This window comes from Lytechinus variegatus, chromosome 11, assembly GCF_018143015.1.
Source record: "Lytechinus variegatus isolate NC3 chromosome 11, Lvar_3.0, whole genome shotgun sequence".
NCBI lineage: Eukaryota > Metazoa > Echinodermata > Echinoidea > Temnopleuroida > Toxopneustidae > Lytechinus > Lytechinus variegatus.
The window spans coordinates 34,979,868-34,999,281 of NC_054750.1; the positions used below are offsets into that span (position 1 = coordinate 34,979,868).

General features: G+C 35.3%; 1 protein-coding gene across 1 annotated transcript; it reads left to right on the forward strand.

Moving 5' to 3' along the window:
• Nucleotides 1–3,842: 3,842 nt before the first annotated feature.
• LOC121423994 (forkhead box protein D3-like) lies at nucleotides 3,843–7,713 on the forward strand. Its single transcript, XM_041619555.1, has one exon. It carries the CDS (start codon nucleotides 4,201–4,203, stop codon nucleotides 5,380–5,382), a length of 1,182 nt encoding a protein of 393 aa, XP_041475489.1. The 5' UTR covers nucleotides 3,843–4,200; the 3' UTR covers nucleotides 5,383–7,713.
• Nucleotides 7,714–19,414: the final 11,701 nt, after the last annotated feature.

A 19,414-nucleotide genomic window follows, 5' to 3' on the forward strand; every position in this document is an offset into this window, starting at 1 on the left:
AATCACCTGTACTCACCTTCCCTCATCAAACCACGGGCAGCTATTGGCCCGCTGCAAATTGATATTTGATAGTAATGTTCAGTTTATTAGAAACGTTTTGTCATTTAAAGAACAGCAACAAACAACCAACTCAATTAATCATCGTGGCTAGCTCAATTTTAGTATTCGTTTTCATTTTATAACAGTGTAATTGTTTGTTCATGATATAAACACTTATTTTTTCGTATTTTTCTCTTTGAACAAAAGGGCGGCACCAGTTCTAATGATCTCTGTTAGCCGCAGGTATAAAATGCTTGCAAACCATTTGAGTTGCTCTTTGATTATTTTTAATTCTATGGTGGATAGGGGATTTTTTAGATACTTGACTATATCAGCATGTATGATTGTCCTTAAAACCATGTGAATGTAATTTTATCACTTCTAAAAATATCTCCAAAATAGTAACGAGCAAAAGTTGAGCTTGTTGAATCTTATGAGGCTGAAGTAAATTTAACAGGTAGCTTATTCCATTTCGATATATGCTGCTAATTTGGGGGTTATTCATTACGCAACCATGACGAAGTCAAATCATGGGAGTTTGTCTGCCTTATGGGGTTATCCGGTAGCGAAGCCTCACCTGCGGACCACGGGCCGTCTGGTCACCGCCCGTCACTCAGGCTTTCCGCTCAAGGCCGTCCTACCTGGCAGGTAAATGGGCTTTCAAGGTCCCCATCATCTCGTAAAAGAGGGGTAGTCTGACACCCCTAAACCCAAATTCTGCACCCCTGCTAGCAAAGATGTATTTTACAAAATGCCTATCGTTCGATTCACACCAGACATGTGCTGTGTGAAAATTAGAAGAAAGAAATACATTTCTATCCAAACGTAATTATAACTATATAAATCAAAATCAATTTTAAGTACAAATTTTAAAAATAACAATAATAAATTATTCACAATGCGCTGTGTGTAGGACTGCGAATGAATGTATACAAGAAAATTGTCATTACGTTAGGCCTCTTAACACTGTCTAAATAAAAATAGTTTGGCGATCATGAATAACTTTAAAGATATTTCAATACAAACTAAATTTGTAATAAAACATAGCAAAAATACAATTCATAATAATGATTGATCATTAGCTACTGGTCTAACTAACTTTATACCTTACGTATAATTGCCATCATTATCATATCCACAACAGTTATATTCAAGGGCCTGTTGTTGAAACCATCCATTTTGGAACGATATTGGCAGAAAAATCGTCACAACATTAAACAAGGTATATATAGTTGAAATGGCTAGTTCTACACCACATTAAATTCTCAATTCATATCATAGTTATTTCATAGTTAATCATGATTGTCCTTACTTAACTGAACTAAATCGAATTGAATATTTCTTAATTACCAACAATTAACATCAATGACATGTTACAATTATAAAAACAGAAGCAAAATAGCTTTTGAAACGAAGACCAATTTATACAAAATTTATAAGTACATGATATAGAAATCAGAAACATCAAAGGGGGTGGTGATATCAGCCAGTATCTTTATATAGCCCCCTTTCCTTATATTTAGTTTTAAGCTTTTTAAACCACTTAAAAAGAATACAACATCCCGATGCAAATTGCTTTTAATTATTCAGAGGCGATGAAACATGGGCAAAACCAAGAAGTTACAAACCCGTGTGGGAGAGGTAGGATTCAAGAATATCGACTAATATGGTTCTGAAAATCACGACTAAGTTTGAACAACATAGTTGAAATCTTTGCTACATCATCACATTCTTTCACCAGACCACATAACACACACCTGGTAACAACATCATGTTTTCTCTTTTAATGGCCATGTTTTCTTTTCCAAGACCACTTCATTTTAGCTCCATGGGATCGCTCTCAATTCAATAAGATTTATTAAAAAAAGAAAAAGAATGAAAAGAACCACCATTAATGGACTGAGTTATTTCCGTTGCGGGTTTCTTTTCCATCGAATCCATGTGAAGCAACATCATTCTTGGAAGACCACTAAATTTACCATATATTTTAATGCTTGTTTTCTGTCAAACTATACAGAAATATTGCAAAGGATATGCAGATAAAATTGTTGATTAGTAATGGTATAGGTGGAATACTCTTTAGGAGTGGAGTTGTACGTTAACCGTAGGAATGGCCAACGTTCAATCAAGGATTCGATGACGAGGATGATGACGCTGTTCCGATAGGGCTAAATGAATTTTGATTGTTACTCTGTCTTCTCCATCTCCTCGCCCTATATATATATTTCTTTCTCTCTTCCGTCTTCTTCTTCTTCTTTTTCTTCTCTATACAAATTAAAATAAAAAAATCATAGAAGGTCTCCAGATTTACACATATTCAACGTCGAAGGAAAGATACAATGACTGTAATATGCAATTTCTTACGATATCAACTCCTTCCCAAATGAATATAAAATTAAAGGTGAAATCATCTGTCCATTGACATTTAGATGATTTAAACTCGGACCCCCACCGGTGCATATTGTTAAAGTGCGCCCTCTTCATGCTTTACGACATGACAGCGACAGTCATATTTTTTTTCTCAATGAAACTTCGGCAATCACGGAACTCCCGTAATACCAGTGTGAACTGTGAAGGTGTTATGCTTAGAGTTAGGCAAAAATATGGGAAGCCGTTAAACTCGACAAGTCTTCCCATTCCAACTGAATGATGATGCGGCATTCCTCTCGATCGGTATAACGCTGCTCACTGGGAGGCTTTAGTACAGTCGTGCTTAGAGTTAGTCAAAATTTAGCAATACCAGCAAAATAATGACAGGCCAAATTATTTGAGCAGGAGACCTCTGAAATATAAATCTCTAAAGTAACGAGTCTGATTATTGAGAGATAGTTACCTCGGATTAGACTGCTAAATCTATCTTATTATTTTTCTTTGCCCCATTAGTATTTTCTTTATTTCCTTCGTGTATATCATTAAGTAATGTAAAGTTAGTGTGATAAGTATTTTTGCATAAAATATAGGAGCCATTGATCTAGGAAATAATGTAAAAATGCCATTTCAGTAAAAGTGCAAACTATCTTTCAATTTTTCATTTCGGTGATCAAGGAAAAAATGATGCGCCAGTAAGAGTGATATCTGATTCTTAACAATTTTGGAAACATTGAAAAATTTTCCCAACATTTTGATGTTTTAACCACAAGTCTATCGATCAAGAGAGTTAAAGGAAAATGTTAATTCATAACTATAAAAAAATTGTTTTTTTTCAAAGTCATAGGGTTGTATTTTGATTTGCTCTCAAATAAAATTCCATAAATCCATAAATCAAATTGGATAATTGTATGTGCACTTATATGACCAATTTCCTGTATATTATATGATCATTAATATAATATTCATATAAAAAAGAAATCGAAGATTGATTTCCTCATCAAAATACTACCTTTTCGTAGGATATCAGAGGTCATAAAAAGTGAAAGTTGTGACGACTGTCCGTCTTTGACCGTTTGAGGGCGCATTTTACAAGAAGGGTTCCGAGAGGGAGGAGAAGAAAAAAAAAAGATTCGGCATCGTGTAAAGGGAAGATCAACAGGGCACAGATCGTGTATACCAGTTGGCTTGATCTTATGTGTCCTATTGGGGACTGTCAACAAACCATCACAGAGTAAGATAGGCTTGCCGGACATGAAGAGTGAGAAAAGAAGATGAAATAAATCTTCAAGTTCTATGGCTTCATATTCCTTAGAGAGAGCGATTCATCTCATATCATTGGTCAATCCACGCGAGTACTCTGATTCGCAGCTCTACATTGTTTGCTGCCTTCTCTCGCCTAATTATCGGGATAGGCGTTCACTACTTGCCTGTACGCTTATTGATATGCAAATGAGGCAGGAACGATCGACAAATGACAAGCGTTTGTAACCACGTGACACAGTGAACTCAAAACAAGACCAGAGTAGAGAAACACACCGGTGACGAAGTATGAAGGTGCTGAGTCGGCCGCAAGGGTAGACATATAGAATCGCCGCTCTAGCTTCTTTACCTGATATTCGGTCAAGCCTATTGTACTCACCTGGTGCCGATCAACATCCGACTTTAGTTTATGGAGCTGCGTGGGTAAAAAGCAACCCAGTTGAGCTTCTCTCGCCGAGTTTTGAGGGATAAACAGTGATCCTTTATACCACACTTGCAAATCGCATACCGAATCGGAGCTTGACTTCAGATATGATCGTGAACGCCACCGATTTGATGGAGGGGATAAACATCCGACCTGGAAATGATCAGCAAGGAAATTGTCGAAAGGCCGAACTGGTCGGGCACGAGGTTGCCGCAGCTGCCGCAGACTTACGTGAGAAATACCTACCCACCTCCACGGGTTTTGGTGTCGATAGACTATGTGGTTCTGTTTCTGAAGACGTAGCAGGGTCCGAGCTCGGCGATGTCGAGGTTGATATGAGCCACGATCGAGAATCACCGTCGGGTTGCTCGGCGGAATCAGAAAAAGACGATATTGATGTGAGGGTCGACGGCTCGAAAACGGAATCGGACGACAAGAAAAAGGCAAATTTGGTAAAACCTCCTTACTCGTACATTGCACTCATCACAATGTCTATTTTGCAATCGCCGCAAAAAAGGCTAACTCTCAGTGGAATTTGTGAGTTTATCATGAACCGTTTTCCTTATTACAGAGAAAAATTTCCGGTGTGGCAGAATAGTATTCGACATAACCTTTCTCTGAATGACTGTTTTGTAAAGATTCCCCGTGAACCTGGTAACCCAGGAAAGGGTAACTATTGGACTCTAGACCCTGCTAGTGAGGATATGTTTGATAATGGATCTTTCCTCAGGAGGAGAAAACGATACAAGAGGCAGCAACCAGACTTTTTCAGGGAAGCGGGACCTTTTATGACAGGCCCATACCCTATCGGGCGACCACCATACGGCTATGCGATGGCAGGACTTCCACATCATCCACATTCATTACTGCCTTATCATTTAGTTTCACCCCTCCCGCCCCCAGTGGCTCTACCCCTCCCTGCCACAGCACATCAAAACTTGGATAACGGGGCTCTTAGTAGTCTACTCAGCGCCGGGCTAACCGGCGCGAATTCATCGACAACCTCGCCGACAAGCCGGGCAACCTTCACCATCGACAGCCTGCTGAACGGGAGTAGTGCGGCACCCTCCACCACCGTCACCTCCACTACCTGTACGGGGCTATCGGTCACTAGGGCACCTCACCCGAGTATTCTCGCTATGAACCCGTCACTCACGTTGGGCCCTCTTACCACTGGAGGCGGTGGATCGGCATTCTCAGCGCCAATACCTTCTGCGCTTGAGCTTCTTAAATACAGGGATTGTTTCCAGTGTACACGACAACCAACCTCGACGTGTAATTGGCGCTAGCAGAGACTAGGAAACTTTGTAACATAAGATTTTAAAAGAAAGATGAATATTGCCCAATTAACAGGGTGACTGATCGGCTGGGATGAAAGGAAAGAAAACGCTCAGAGGCACAAAACACACAGCCAGGTATTCTCAGCAAAAATTCAACGTGTATTCCAACATCTCCCGCAGCAAAAAAGGACATTAATGACGGGAAAACTTGAAGCGAGACATTCAGAAGAACGGAAAGACCCTTTGTTCAATTTACTTCATGCAGGATATCTTTGTGATGAGCAAAAGAAGTGTGTAAAATAAAGTGTTGATAAAGTTGAAAAGGTGACTGTGCGGCTCCGGTGATCCAGCGGAAATCGGTGATAACCACACGCAGAACTCTGGCGGGCAGGGTCGCGGACTCACGCTACTAGCCGAGCCGCTCCCGTGAGTACCATGTAAGTTGCACTGCCTCGCTTTGACTTTTAATTTTGAAGGGTATTCCATAGAATGTTGTAGATTTGTATATATATTACCACGAACCAAAAATACAAGGCATACATAGACGGGAGAGTATTTACTGCTCTTTTCCTTTACTAAAAGAGTTATAAGACATAGAAAAAAGACAATGTGTGCTAACATGCCTATCGGAGAATTTATGGGTGAGAAGAAGAAAATATAGTTACAATCTGAATATAATGATGCAGAAAATAAATATGAATGTTGTGTTCTGTTGAGATGTGATCAAAGTAAATAAATTATTGGAGGGATTAGTGGTGTTTTGTCAACAAATAGGCCAACTACTTTATTTTAGTGTCAATTGTATGTGGGTGGGGCAAATGTTATCGCAGAAGATTGACCATATGATAGTTTTCAGGTGTATTTGCTGTTGTACCACTTCCTATACTAGTTTTACAAGTGTAAGAGAATGATACCCATTTTAAGTACTAAGACTGCCAATTACCAGCCCGCAGTTTCATGTGTCAGTATAAATTGTAACTAAAGGACAACAAAAGAATTGGTCACCAGTAAAGGAACAACCACTTATAAATCTGAAGTAAACTATGTTTGTTGAGGAACAAAGTCGGGAACCACTGTTAAAGAAGTCGGTAGTAATGTTCGCACTTTTAGATGATTTCAAGAGTAAATAGATATATATTTTCTTATTTGTTTGTTCTGATTCAATGTCTTAATTTGTGCTTTAAGTGTTTACACGCCCATACTGTAAAAGCCAAAACAAAATTATGGCTATTTACTGAATATGCACGCAAAAATAGAAGCAATTTATATTTCTTTTTTTTTATTAATTTCAAATCCCTTTTCCAAAATCTTAAATTGTGATATTTTAACTTCTTCGATACGTGCCGACAGACTTTCTAGTCCATATAAAATTTATATATTCAATATAAAGACTTAAAATATTTATTATCCATTCTACTAAAACAGTTGCTGATTATATATTCCATACATGTTTCAAACTTATCAATCTTCAAGTCGTATTTGTCCCTGAAATTCATTGATATAAAATGATAGATCACAACAAACAATGGCTCACTTGGTGTTTATTTCTGGATATTAAGCCGTAGAAATATACCAGTAAAAATGCCGATTATTCTATGAAATAAACTTTATTTGATTTCGAAATTTCACTAACGATGACGAAGTTACGTATTATGTTTTCCTTCAGAGTTTATGCAGACACACGTAAATAGTCGGTAGATTTGGATCTAGAAATTATTAGGGGCATGTATATTGTCTTATTTTTCCTATGACTTTATCCAAATTATCAGCTCAACGGTTTGATGATACATAAAGCACTTGAGAATAATTGTAAGTTTGCAACAAATATTAAGATATCGTTTTCATTTCGCAATGAAAGAGAGTTTCTATTCCAATTATGATATCTCACTTATTATTTGTATTTTTGGAATAATACTCATATATTAAACCCTTCCTAGTAATTCACAATTACAATCAACCTATTCTTGGTCTACATATACGATGAAATTATTTAATACAGTCTTTTCTCAAATGCGATTGGTTTTATGTTGTTCCCGTCTATAATATATATTGTTTGTGTTTTATGTTGTATTTAAATGCGTAATTCTCGTGTAACAGTCCTTCAAAAAGCCAATATTTCTTTTCATGTATGTCGGTTTGTCGCGGTAGTTCTGCAAGAGAAAATGCAAGACAACCGTGGCAACAACATAATACAGTGCAATTTAATTTTTGTAGAAAAAATGTTGAGGTTTATCATTATTATTATTATTATATCACCGCCTTGTCAATGGTTGGAACGACCAGGTTGTTTTGCGAACAATAGACCAAAATTTGTACTTGGTAACTAAAAGAAAAACTGTATCTATGTGTGTTCTGTATTGCTTGTCGTAATGTGGGATACGAAAGAAATAATCGTGATTGCTCTTATTACATTGCCTGGAGCGAGCGGAGTTATCTTTCCTAATCCTGAAACAATTAATGCCTCAAATATTCTTTCTTATCACGACCATCCCATAATTGACCCTTCTTCTCTTAGAAACAGTCATAATTAGTATAATTTCTCGTCAGATTTGATAATAGAGATCTTGATACCTCGTCTCGGTGCCCGTATATCGACAATTTAATACTTTACTGAAGTATCTATATATGAACTCGCCTATATGAGAATTCTTGTCTCCCTGTCTGTAAACCTATCTCCTTTGTCAAATCGAAAGAAGCTATTTTGTTCTAGTTTTGGGTAAAAGGTGTGGAATTCATTAATCACTCAAATTTAATGATTTATTCGGATTTAAAAAAAATTACTTAGAAAATAACAAGTACACATTTTTCTCGTACAAAGAAAAAAAATGTCCTAGTGGATCGCCCATATATATATGTATATATATATATATATATATATATATATATATATATATATATATATACATATACATAAACGCAGCTTCATACTTGATATTCTAATTACATGAATTAACTCGCATTAATTGATATATTGAATAGAATAAAACAAATAAATGCTTTATTTCCATTTTAATGGAGTTATCAACGACATTTCACACTGATTTAGTGATCATCGATTAAAAAAGACTTAAATAATATTGGAGTAGTATGGATAGGATGATTTTAATGTTTGGTGGACAATATTTTAAAGGAAACTTTATTTCAATAACCTCCAGTTTGGTGTCGTACTTGGTCCACGAGGCGTATAGTAGCTCTATTGATGGTTTATACGTTAGAAGAGATAAAAAAAAATCTCCTTAGTATTATTGATATTGTACTAGGACAACCGTCACCGTCAAACATATCGGCCTATTTTCTTGAGAAGCTAACAGAGAAAATCAAGCTCCTATTGACATGGAAACTAACTGGATGTCTTCCAGAATGAAAGTTCATACCAGTTCAACCATGTCCCAGTCAAGTTTGCTTCAATTCTTCTCTTCCAGCTTTTTCTCTGTCCTGTTCTTTTCTCATTCAATACTTTTCCTTTTCCGATATGCGTCATACATCAGAGACACGTTTGGTACACAAAAACGACCGGGCTCTTAGCTTGTTTAGCTCCTTGTTTTTAGACCGCGTAACGGCACCCCAAAATCAAACTTACTGGGAAACTGCGTCTCCAAGTCTTCATAATTTATCTAATGAAAAATAAATATTTATTTTAAAAGAAATAATTTTTTCTCGCGCTCGAACGTGATAGAAGCAAATGCTGCTAATTATATAGGCTCATACTTAAAATGCAATCAGATGGTCAGTATCTTTGAACTTGATTAAAACTTCAGTCTGGCAGTTGTTAGTTGGAAAGCATGTACACACTGTCAATTTCCTTCGCCTAAATTGTCTAAAACATTTTGTTGGAGTCTAATTTTACTTGCTAAAATTTACTTGAAATATGTTCGTTGAAGTTATTTTTTTCTTTGTTCAAATTGATTTTAAACATGTTTGTTTAAGTACTGCACTCTTAAAAAACCCTTTTAACCAATGACTAGATAGTCAGTTGGCTACAACTCATATTTCTTACTTTATCTTAGTCAGAAATGACTGCGTGACTAAATTAACAGTTGCATCAAGCTGACCATTTTTTGTAGTCAATTTGAACTAGTCTCTTTTTAGATTGTTGTGGTTGCTTGGCGACTAGGTCAGTTAAGTATATGTCTTCACTCTTCAGACATTTCTGTAGGTTTCTTCTATTTCTAGATACAGTATTTATACGTGGAATTTGTGAGCATATACGGCTACTACAAGAATAGTTTATCTAGCTTTAAATAGACTCTGTCAAGCATTATTATTCTTAGGAATTATCATCTAAATATAGTATGCAAGAATATATATCACGACGCGAAACCTTACGAAGAGAAGACCTCTAATGAGTCCAGAGATGTATCGAGAATATCGGATACAAAATGTTCTTTTGATAGGAAAGCATAAGCGATTAAAGAAGAATTTAACCTTCAAGACCTGGTTTTAATGCAGTTTTTAACCCATATAAAAGAAACCATATTGTCTGTAAACTATTCTTAACTATTCGAAGATTTATTGGAATTATAACATGGGATTAATAATCTGACCCTAACATGAAAGTTATCAAATTGGCAACATTGCTTCAAAGTGATTTCATTTGTGTGATTGATATTGGTTGAGTGAACAACCACATTGTGTCGGTGTACGTAAAAATATATATATTCGGCTTCTGAGTAGCCCAATAGTTTTTTTATTTATATATATATTAAAATTTCTTTGAAGTAGAAGAGTTTTTTTTTCTCCCATTAATCCCTTGACTTAGCGTCATTTTAGCTGGAAGTCACTGAGGTTAATCATTTATGTAACAGTTTTTCAGTATTTTTTACTTTCCCCCTTTCATATCCCTCATAATAGTCATGATAGTTATTAGTGGTTTCTGGCCAACATTTGAATAATTTCAGAGTGTAAATTTCAGAACGTAGATGTCTTCTCAATGCAATCTATCTTCATTTGATCGTTTGGGAATACACTTCAAATTCCAAAGAGAACACGTTATTGTTCCTTTTTTGTAGATAGTGAAGGGTTAATACACTTAATGCCGTTTTAGTAGGGCCGCATCCAGGTTTTTATATCATAGACAAAATGCAATTTCCGTTATTATTAAGTGATTGTAATCAGATTATACACATATTGATACCAAGAACATTATGGACATTGTAAATTTGTAATCGACCAGAAAAACGAAAGTCATGTTCTTGACCGAAAATATTATTAAAATCACAGCATAATGGCCTCACATGCTACCACATTTCATTGTTATTCTATAAAAAGGTCATGTGTATAGATATACAACGTAAATTCTATTGATTAATTTTGCAGTCATATTAGCATCTAATTCAAAATGTTAAGCGCTCGCTCACCTAGTAAAATAAAAGGCTTAGTAATTTTTTTTTATTTTTTCAAGCAGATCACTGCTCTATTTCAAATATAAATACTGTCTTTAAACTATAATAAAAAACATTTAGCACTATATCCATTGCGAGTATAGCAACAGGCTCTTTGTTACATGTTTATATTGGCTCGTGATTTGCCAAGCCAAGGCCAATGATGTGTCATTTTTTCCCCTCAATCCACTCATCGCTTACTCTTCTTGAATATGTTCCTGCGAGGAGAAACGTCGGTTTTGTCGAAACGTACTCTTGCACCCGTGTTTGCAGTTCGCATCAATAAGAGTCATCGATTTTCCGCCTGTCTTTGAAACTGGTATTCTTTCTTTTTAATGGTTTAATTTCTATTAAGAAAGAGCATTTAAAATGTAAAACAAACTGATTTATAGTTGCACTCTGATTTCCTAAATGCATATAGGTCTCCGTAGGGGTAGCAATAAGAGAACATTTTATTTTTCAGTCTTTTAACATATTTGTATATATCTGGCTTCTCATGAAATACAGTAAACCACAACTGAATCGATATAATACTACTATACTACTACTACTACTAATGATGATCAAACTTATATTAATAATTATATTAAAACTGATAACAACAATAATTATGATAATAATGATGATGATGATAATAATAATCGTAATAATAATAATAATAATAAATGATGAAAATTATTATGATGATGTTGATGATGGCAATGATAATAATTAGTTATAAGGCGCGATTTTCCCATAATGCCCAAAGCGCTTAAATGAAAACGATTTAAACTTTTTTTTTATAACGAGAGGAAACATCCAGGCCTATATCCACAAAGATGAACACAATTTTTAATTAGGAAAATGGTTTAACATTATCTGTTCATATCATGACACTTCAATCATGTTATTAAGGAGTATTACCGTAATTAAAAATAATTTCGATAAAAATACAAAGTAATTGACAAGGAAAAAACCCGATAAAAGCAATGTCTAATTCATGACTATATCATATGTATATGATATATCTTCGGGGCACACACGATATACAAACAGTATATTTTGTTCCAAAATTTATACAGGAGAGCATATAATTGTAAATATATGAATTCATAGTATAAGTTTCACTCATCTTATTTTCATCCCCACGACCCAACGCAATATGAATTTTGTTTGTCACAGTTTGGAAGAACGTTAGGGTAGGTTGCAATGTTGCCAGATAAATACTCCGGAAAGAACTGGAAGATTCGATGATCAGATACACTCGGTAAGAAATTTAGACATAAATAATTGTATTTCACTTTTAGAAAGCCTTCAAGTTTAAATTAAAATCAAAAATTATTTTGAATACAGTCTTTGCCATAGTAACAATGATCCTGAGCTAGCGTTTGATACCAGCCATTAACACTCTCTTTAATCAAAAGTACAACAAAAAAATGGAAAGAAATAAGTACTAGTAGGAATATAGTATTTCGATTGAAAATTTTGATGCAATTTCTAAACGGATTTCAAATAAGCTATGTAAATTTATATATAATTGTAAATATTTTAGATATTTAATTATTATCATTATCATCATAGCTATTATTATCATTTTATCATTATTGTTATCGTTATTATTAATATCATTATGATTACTGTCATTATTATCGTTATCATTATTATTACTATTATTAATATTACAATTTATGATGATGATGATCATTATTATTATTGTTATCATCATCATCATTAATCAATGTTTTATAATCGAATAACGATTACTAACCGCTCAAAATGCATAGTAGATCTAAAATTAGTAGTACCGGCGATGTTCAATGCCTTCGTCCTCCAAAGATATAATATGATTATACTGCTCATAAATAGTGAACTAATATTTGGGCATAATTGCATTGCATAGTGAATAGAAACTAAATCATCTATAAGTATCAAATTATTGTTTTTTAATTGGGGGGGGGGGGGGGTAAGGGACTATATATAATTTTCATCTGAAGAAAACGATTCCATTGTTTTTCAATCAGTAACGGTACAAGTTCTGAAGAAAAAAAAAACTCAAGGAATTGTTTATGGCCAATAAAGATTGAAAAAATACTCCTATGATTATTAATCCTTACGTGATTCCACTTGAAATAAGATTAAAAAAATAAATGATTGAAAGACGCATACATAACGTAAATGTACACTGTACTTCGACGCTGTTTTTAAATCCTTAAAAATTCAACGTATATAATTATATTTCTTTATATTTCTGAAAAAGTTTTTTAAAAAAATAGTCCTTTTCTTTTGCTCGATAAGTGTAACGCTCATATATATTGATTATGATATCAGAATTAAATCATTACAGAATTTTCTAGCAGATAATATGACAGTGTGCGTTGGTTTTCAATGATTGTATCCGATAAGAAGATACCATACACATACTATATACCGGTACATAGTAATGCCATTCTATAGTCGACTTAATAAAACATTTTCCCCCTATCTACTAATTGACCATTAAGTGGCATGAATGCATCGATTAGCTTCAATTAACCTATTTCATTTGAGCAACCTACCCTTAAAGCCATGTTAGGCTAGATATTTTACTCCTGTAAAACCCAGAATGACAAGGGTGAAAAAAGAGGGGGAGGAGGAATAGACAATAGGGGAAGGGGGTAGAGATGTGAATGTAAATTCATGCTGCAGGGATCGCTTAATGATATCGTGAACGGCATGAAATCGAAGCAGATGACTGAAACTGTTCGTCTTGATTAAATAAACCAGGGGACTTGGGGAATGTTTCTTTGCCAAAATTGCTTTTCCACCTTGAATTCTAAAAGACAAACAGGCACGAGAGTCCTGTGCACAGATCGACAAAGTCCATCTTTTGTGAAGAAAAAGAAATCATGGCATATTCCAGCTGATTTGGATGGGTATTGTAATGAGCAAGGGCAAGGGGTAATGTATCGTCAGACAAGGTACAGTAGTCCTATTCTACTGCCCATCGATTCCATTCGGAAACAGGTCATGGCAACAGTTAAAATCGCGGACTCAGCCTCCTTTTTTTATTCCTTGACACAAGAAGAAAAGGTAACGCAACCTTCATATTCCCTATATGTCGACTGGGAATCGAAGAACATGATCAAGAACTACGGTGTATCTAGGAAAGGAAATGAATCGAAGCGACCGCGCGCGGTACCCTTTTATTAAACCCTTTATATGAATAAAAGAAAGGGGAAAAAAGCTGCTCAGATCAAAATGTTTATCGGCGGTTCTTTTTCACCCTTTATCCACCAATATGTAGGCCAAGAAAACATAACCTCGATATGCCAGACAAACAAATTTAATTTACTGTTCTATATACCGGTCGACCTAACTTGACGTAGCACATGGGGAAAGGGTAAAGAGCTCAACCAGGGGAAAGTCACAATACACAGATGTATGCTTGCACTGGCGATCACCCCTATTTTCTTTTAACTGATGCGCTGTCCAGAAATAGGGTTTTTATTTTCTGCGTATACGCTGGAGGGAATAATAAGCCAATTTCTACACACGATAAATAATGGGCCCTTTCATACACTGTCATTATGTATTCTGGTATTACCGACGTAAAACCGCTTTAAAAAGACCATGATGTTAAGACAAATGTACATCCTACATGGCCAACCTTAAAACTATAATTTGAATTTCATATCTGTTAATGATATGAAGAATATAAAATCAGTCAATTCTTCCCAAAAGAAAATATAGGCAAACCTAATGGATATGAAAGAAAAGATAACAAGCAATAAGTTCACATTATCTATCCTTAATATTTTTATTTGGTGGATGGTTTCTTTTTCTCCAGCAATATTTTAAATGCTTCTTCCTCCGCGTCAAACCCATCCCTTCTTTTTTCTTTTATCTACATCTCCACTGTGCTAAATGGCCAATAAAACCTCCCTAGCCATAAAATGCTTGCTTCTTAAACGTTTTATAGACTAGCAAATACAAACATCAAAATTAATGCCCTCAAATAAAACGATTCTAAAGTCTGGTCTTTTACCTCTAAATGCCATTTCATTCCTCTACATATCAGGAGTTGTACTAACAAAACAGTCACCTGTTTCATAAAAAACACGAATAGGAGTAAAGGATAATCGAATTGATGGTGTATGGTGACGTCATAATCACATCGCATCCACTTCTACATCCTGCTCCATTTCTTCCTCAACATCGTTATGCGACCACCCCCCCCCCCCCCAAGAAGCTATTTATTACGGCAGATTGAACTCCACTCGATTTTTCCTCTGCAAAATGGTAATAATATTTGGATAAGGTTGGAGTTGCCTCCCTTTGAGGATGTTACGAGACAATAATAATTTAACATGTACAGGTGCAGGTTTGCAGTACCACCTGATTGATTTTTAATTTATGCGAGATATATCTTGAAAGAAGTAAAATGCACCGTATATCTGTCATAAAGATAAAAGTCCATGACACACAAGCCTTATAATGATATGCATGATATTTGCTAAGATGAAGTTGACATCTCATTAGATCATGGTCTATTATCATAATAATACATCAATGAATAAAGGCAAGCGTGGATTTATTATTCTTAATGCTTTGAGTTAATTTTTCATTAGTGATGAATGTCGTTAGGCTTGGGAGTTGCATTAACCCGGGCACTAGGCATTGTAGCATATGAAAAAAATGAGCATAGTCATGCAGCATGTTTTCATCCTCATTCCCATCATAAAAATCCACGTGTCTGTCAGAGCACAGTAGATGCCTGGTAGAACGATAGCTAGCCATATATATGACTTGGCAGGATCCATATTATCGGCTGTGTATCGTCTGTATGTTAGTTATAACGCCATCCGTGTTTGTTTTCGATTCATTGGGCATGTATTTGGCGCGCAAATCGACCGGTGTTGGGATAGATATATCAGCATTGTATCGCCCAGAGCTACTCCGCCATTTACACTTATATTGCTGGCCTAGTTCGTGTTATTTGGGGCAGCCGTTTTGTGGGTTGACAAGTCAGGTCTTTATTAAAGCGAGAAAAAAATTCAACCGGAAAAAGCGGAGTAAGCTATGTTTATTTTTATGAGCTATCACATCATAATCACCTGACGCATTTTCCCCGTCTATACCCCTTCTTGCATCCGCGGACTCACCGTGTTTTTATTTCACGAGTTTAGGGACAATTTTCTCTGCCCGCCGATACATAAACGATGAGACGAGGGGTCGACTTTTTGTTGGAGGGGTTCAATTGACAAGGAAACCTTTAGATTGAGATAAATTTCTAAAAAACGACATCTTCTCAATGATGGGAGGCTAGCCGCAAAAGAGAACGGAGAGGGGCTGTCAAGTCGCGTTATTAACCTATACCGCTTTAGATTGTACTATATTGCATCCCAAGCCAATCCTCTTCCTATTACTCCCCCAACCCTACTTCTCTTTTCTCATACCCCACTTTCATAGTGTCCTCCGGGTCTTACCGTCTAATTGTCCTCCCAATCAAAACGTTTTTCTTTGCAATCGAGGCGAGGTGATAAGAGCAACGGCGAAAGGAGAAGGAGAAATAGGATAAAAGTCTTTGAGTGGAGAATGCGATTAGGATGGCGTGTCGAGTCAGAGGAGGAGAGACGAAACGAGTGCACCTGGGAAGATGTGTCGCCACGTATACTATGGGGAAGGGTGGATTGGGAGGGAATGTCGGTGAAAATAAGGTGAGGGAGAGAGAGGGGGGCATTGTAGTTATATGTACATGTATTCATAAATGGATATCGAGTGTATGAAGAATATAAACAGGAAAAAATATAGCATACATAACCTGTTTATAGATGTGAACGTAACATGAGTGACGGTGTATATATATATATATATATATATATAAATATATATCATGTTATATTATATGTATGTATGTATACGTGTATAGCGAGAGACGCGTGAATTTTGTGCCAATCAGTCTGACCATTTTTACATTTTTATGATATATGTGTGAAGAGCATAGAATGAAGGAGAGTAGGTCTAATACACTGTTGCAAAGCTTTCGGCCCTGGTCTTCTTTATTTTTTATTTGCTAAATAAAACAAATTTTAAATGAGCAACAGAAATGAACATATTTGCTTTATTTGTTTTATTTAGAAAATAAAAACTGAAGAAGGCCAGGGCCGAAAGCTTTGCAACACTCCGCTTTATTCTTGACCATCATTATTACACATATATGTGTGTGGGTGTGTGTGAGGGTGGGTGTGTGTACACGCACAGTCATGTGTACATGTACAAAAGCACACATACACACACAGTCACGCACTCTTGGCTATTTTTTTGTGAAAAATTGTAAAGAGGTATTAAGAAATTTTGATTAAAAAATATATTCAGTATGAATGTATGAGTGCGTGGGTGTGTCTGTTTGTTTGAAGATATGTCAGTATGTGTGACTGGACGCAGATTCATTTACATACACATATGGAGCCTCCCCTACACTGAGAAGTGAAATATAGCTTGACGATTTATGTAGAAGAATCGCAAAAAAGAAAAGAAAAATAGGGAATGTGTGGGTGTGTGGATGTATGTGTGATAGCGTGTCTATGTTCAATGGAATGGGGCAGGTTAAGAACGGTTAGTAGAGAAAAAAATAGTGATTTTGAGGGAGATGCAGATAGCAGGGCACACTGAGTCTGCATAGCCATAAATAGATAAAGAACGATAGATAGGAAGGATGACGCAAGGAGGTTAACATAATTTGGTGATTTATAGACTGACCGTATTATTGTGAATGGCAAAGACAGAGAGAGAGAGAGAGGGGGGGGGGGGGGTACTGAAAGAGCTCGGGAAGGCATACGAAGGTGGCTGTATTGATGGTTGAAAAAAAAATCATAACTCTGTATGTTTGATGATTTAGAACGAACGATGTATGTATGAAGGCCTAATCTTTCTATTTTTGTTAATCGTGGGCCTATAAAATGAACCAAGCAAATATTGCAAATTAAACCATGGGGAAAGAATATGTTGGACAGAACTCAAAAGTCATATCAATCCAGTGTCAATTACGACTGTGTTCTGGTCATCAACAAAGTTGCTGAATGGTTTACTTCAAGAATGGTACCGATCTGACCTGATTACCAGGGGTTGTTACTCAAAGGAATGATGACCGTAGTCAGTGACCAGGAGTGACTTTGTTCTCTTCGATCAATACGATCACCACATTCATACCCCAACATTCTGAGCCTTGAGAGGAAGATATTGGTCAACCTTATCGGTAAGTTTTGCTTTTCATCAGTAATCTGTTTATCATTTTTTTTTAGATGTGTTGTAGTCATTTCAATCTGTTATCTTCTTATCATATTCGCATTTCTTTTAAAATGATTGTTAAACAATACTATCCTGTTGACATGTTTGAGATAACATTCGCTATTACCATAAACACTATTGTTTATCACTATACTATTTTCATATTTTGGACATTTTGAAATATTGTTTATTCAGTTACTATTATTATTAAGATGATAATGATAATAATTATAACAAGCATTATTAATTTCATGTTTTTTATATTACCATTATCACTATTTTCATTATTTTAATCATATTATTTGTATGGTTATTGTCATACCTCATTTCCATGGCTTGATTCTCGTCGAATTGCTTCTCCATTAAAATCAAAACCCCGTAGAGAATCTTTGAGTGCATGCCAAATCAATATGATATGATATTTTTTTAAATCAGAGAAAGGATTGACCAGACGATAAATGAAACGAATGAAGCTAACCGGATTTAATTTCTACAATGTACCATAATAACTATGCTTATATCGACCGCTTCACACCCTGTGTGTGTGTTGATACGCGTAATGCTACAATACACCATGATACACAATTACCGGGTCACAGAGCTATGTAGGTTAATCCGCCGAAGGTAAGTTTGTATTAATATATTGCACTTGACATAACTTTAAGGCGACAGTGAATTAAAAAAAAAACGCTTTTTAAGCTACTTTATGAGGTGATATGTCACCAAGGTAAATGATAAATACGTTTATGAGATGATAATCAACGAGCTTCATCTTTTTTTCATTTCATTTAGGTTAACAATAACCTAAATTTCAATCAATCCATCTATTGTTTATGATATTTTTGTGACTGTGTAAACATGGCAATATTTGTGTTATCAATGCATAAAATCATAAAGTGATACTATTATTCGCCATTAGTATAAATGCAAATAGAACCATATGGTCATAATGTCTATGAGCGATAATGTTATTGTAAGGTTGATTGATCTGTTATCTTTATGATTTTCTCTGTTGTAAATTATTTCGTAATATTAGTTCACGTAATCGTAAACGAGAAAACTGGTACAATAAATCCTAAAATATCTTTGCATTTTTTTTTTCTATTTCTTTTATTTATCTATCGGCGTGGAAAAGCTATGCTAGCGAATAATTGTTCTACCTTCTTCACCGTATTACTTCTGATATAGTTGATTTATAATAATAATAATAATCCGCTTTTATATAGCGCTTAATCCAAGAAATATCAGCATTGTAAGGATAATACAATTTCCTCGTTATAAGGAAAAATCCGGATTATGTTATTTTATTAAATGGGTATGGGATATTAACTTCATATCAGTCCGATCATATTTTTCCATTAAGAATGGTATTTTAAAATAGCTTCGATAAAAATGACGGTTAAAACGAAATGACA

What these genes read in the sequence shown, in the direction of transcription:
- LOC121423994 (XM_041619555.1), top strand. Translation starts at nt 4,201, where the DNA reads ATGATCGTGAACGCCACCGATTTGATGGAGGGGATAAACATCCGACCT.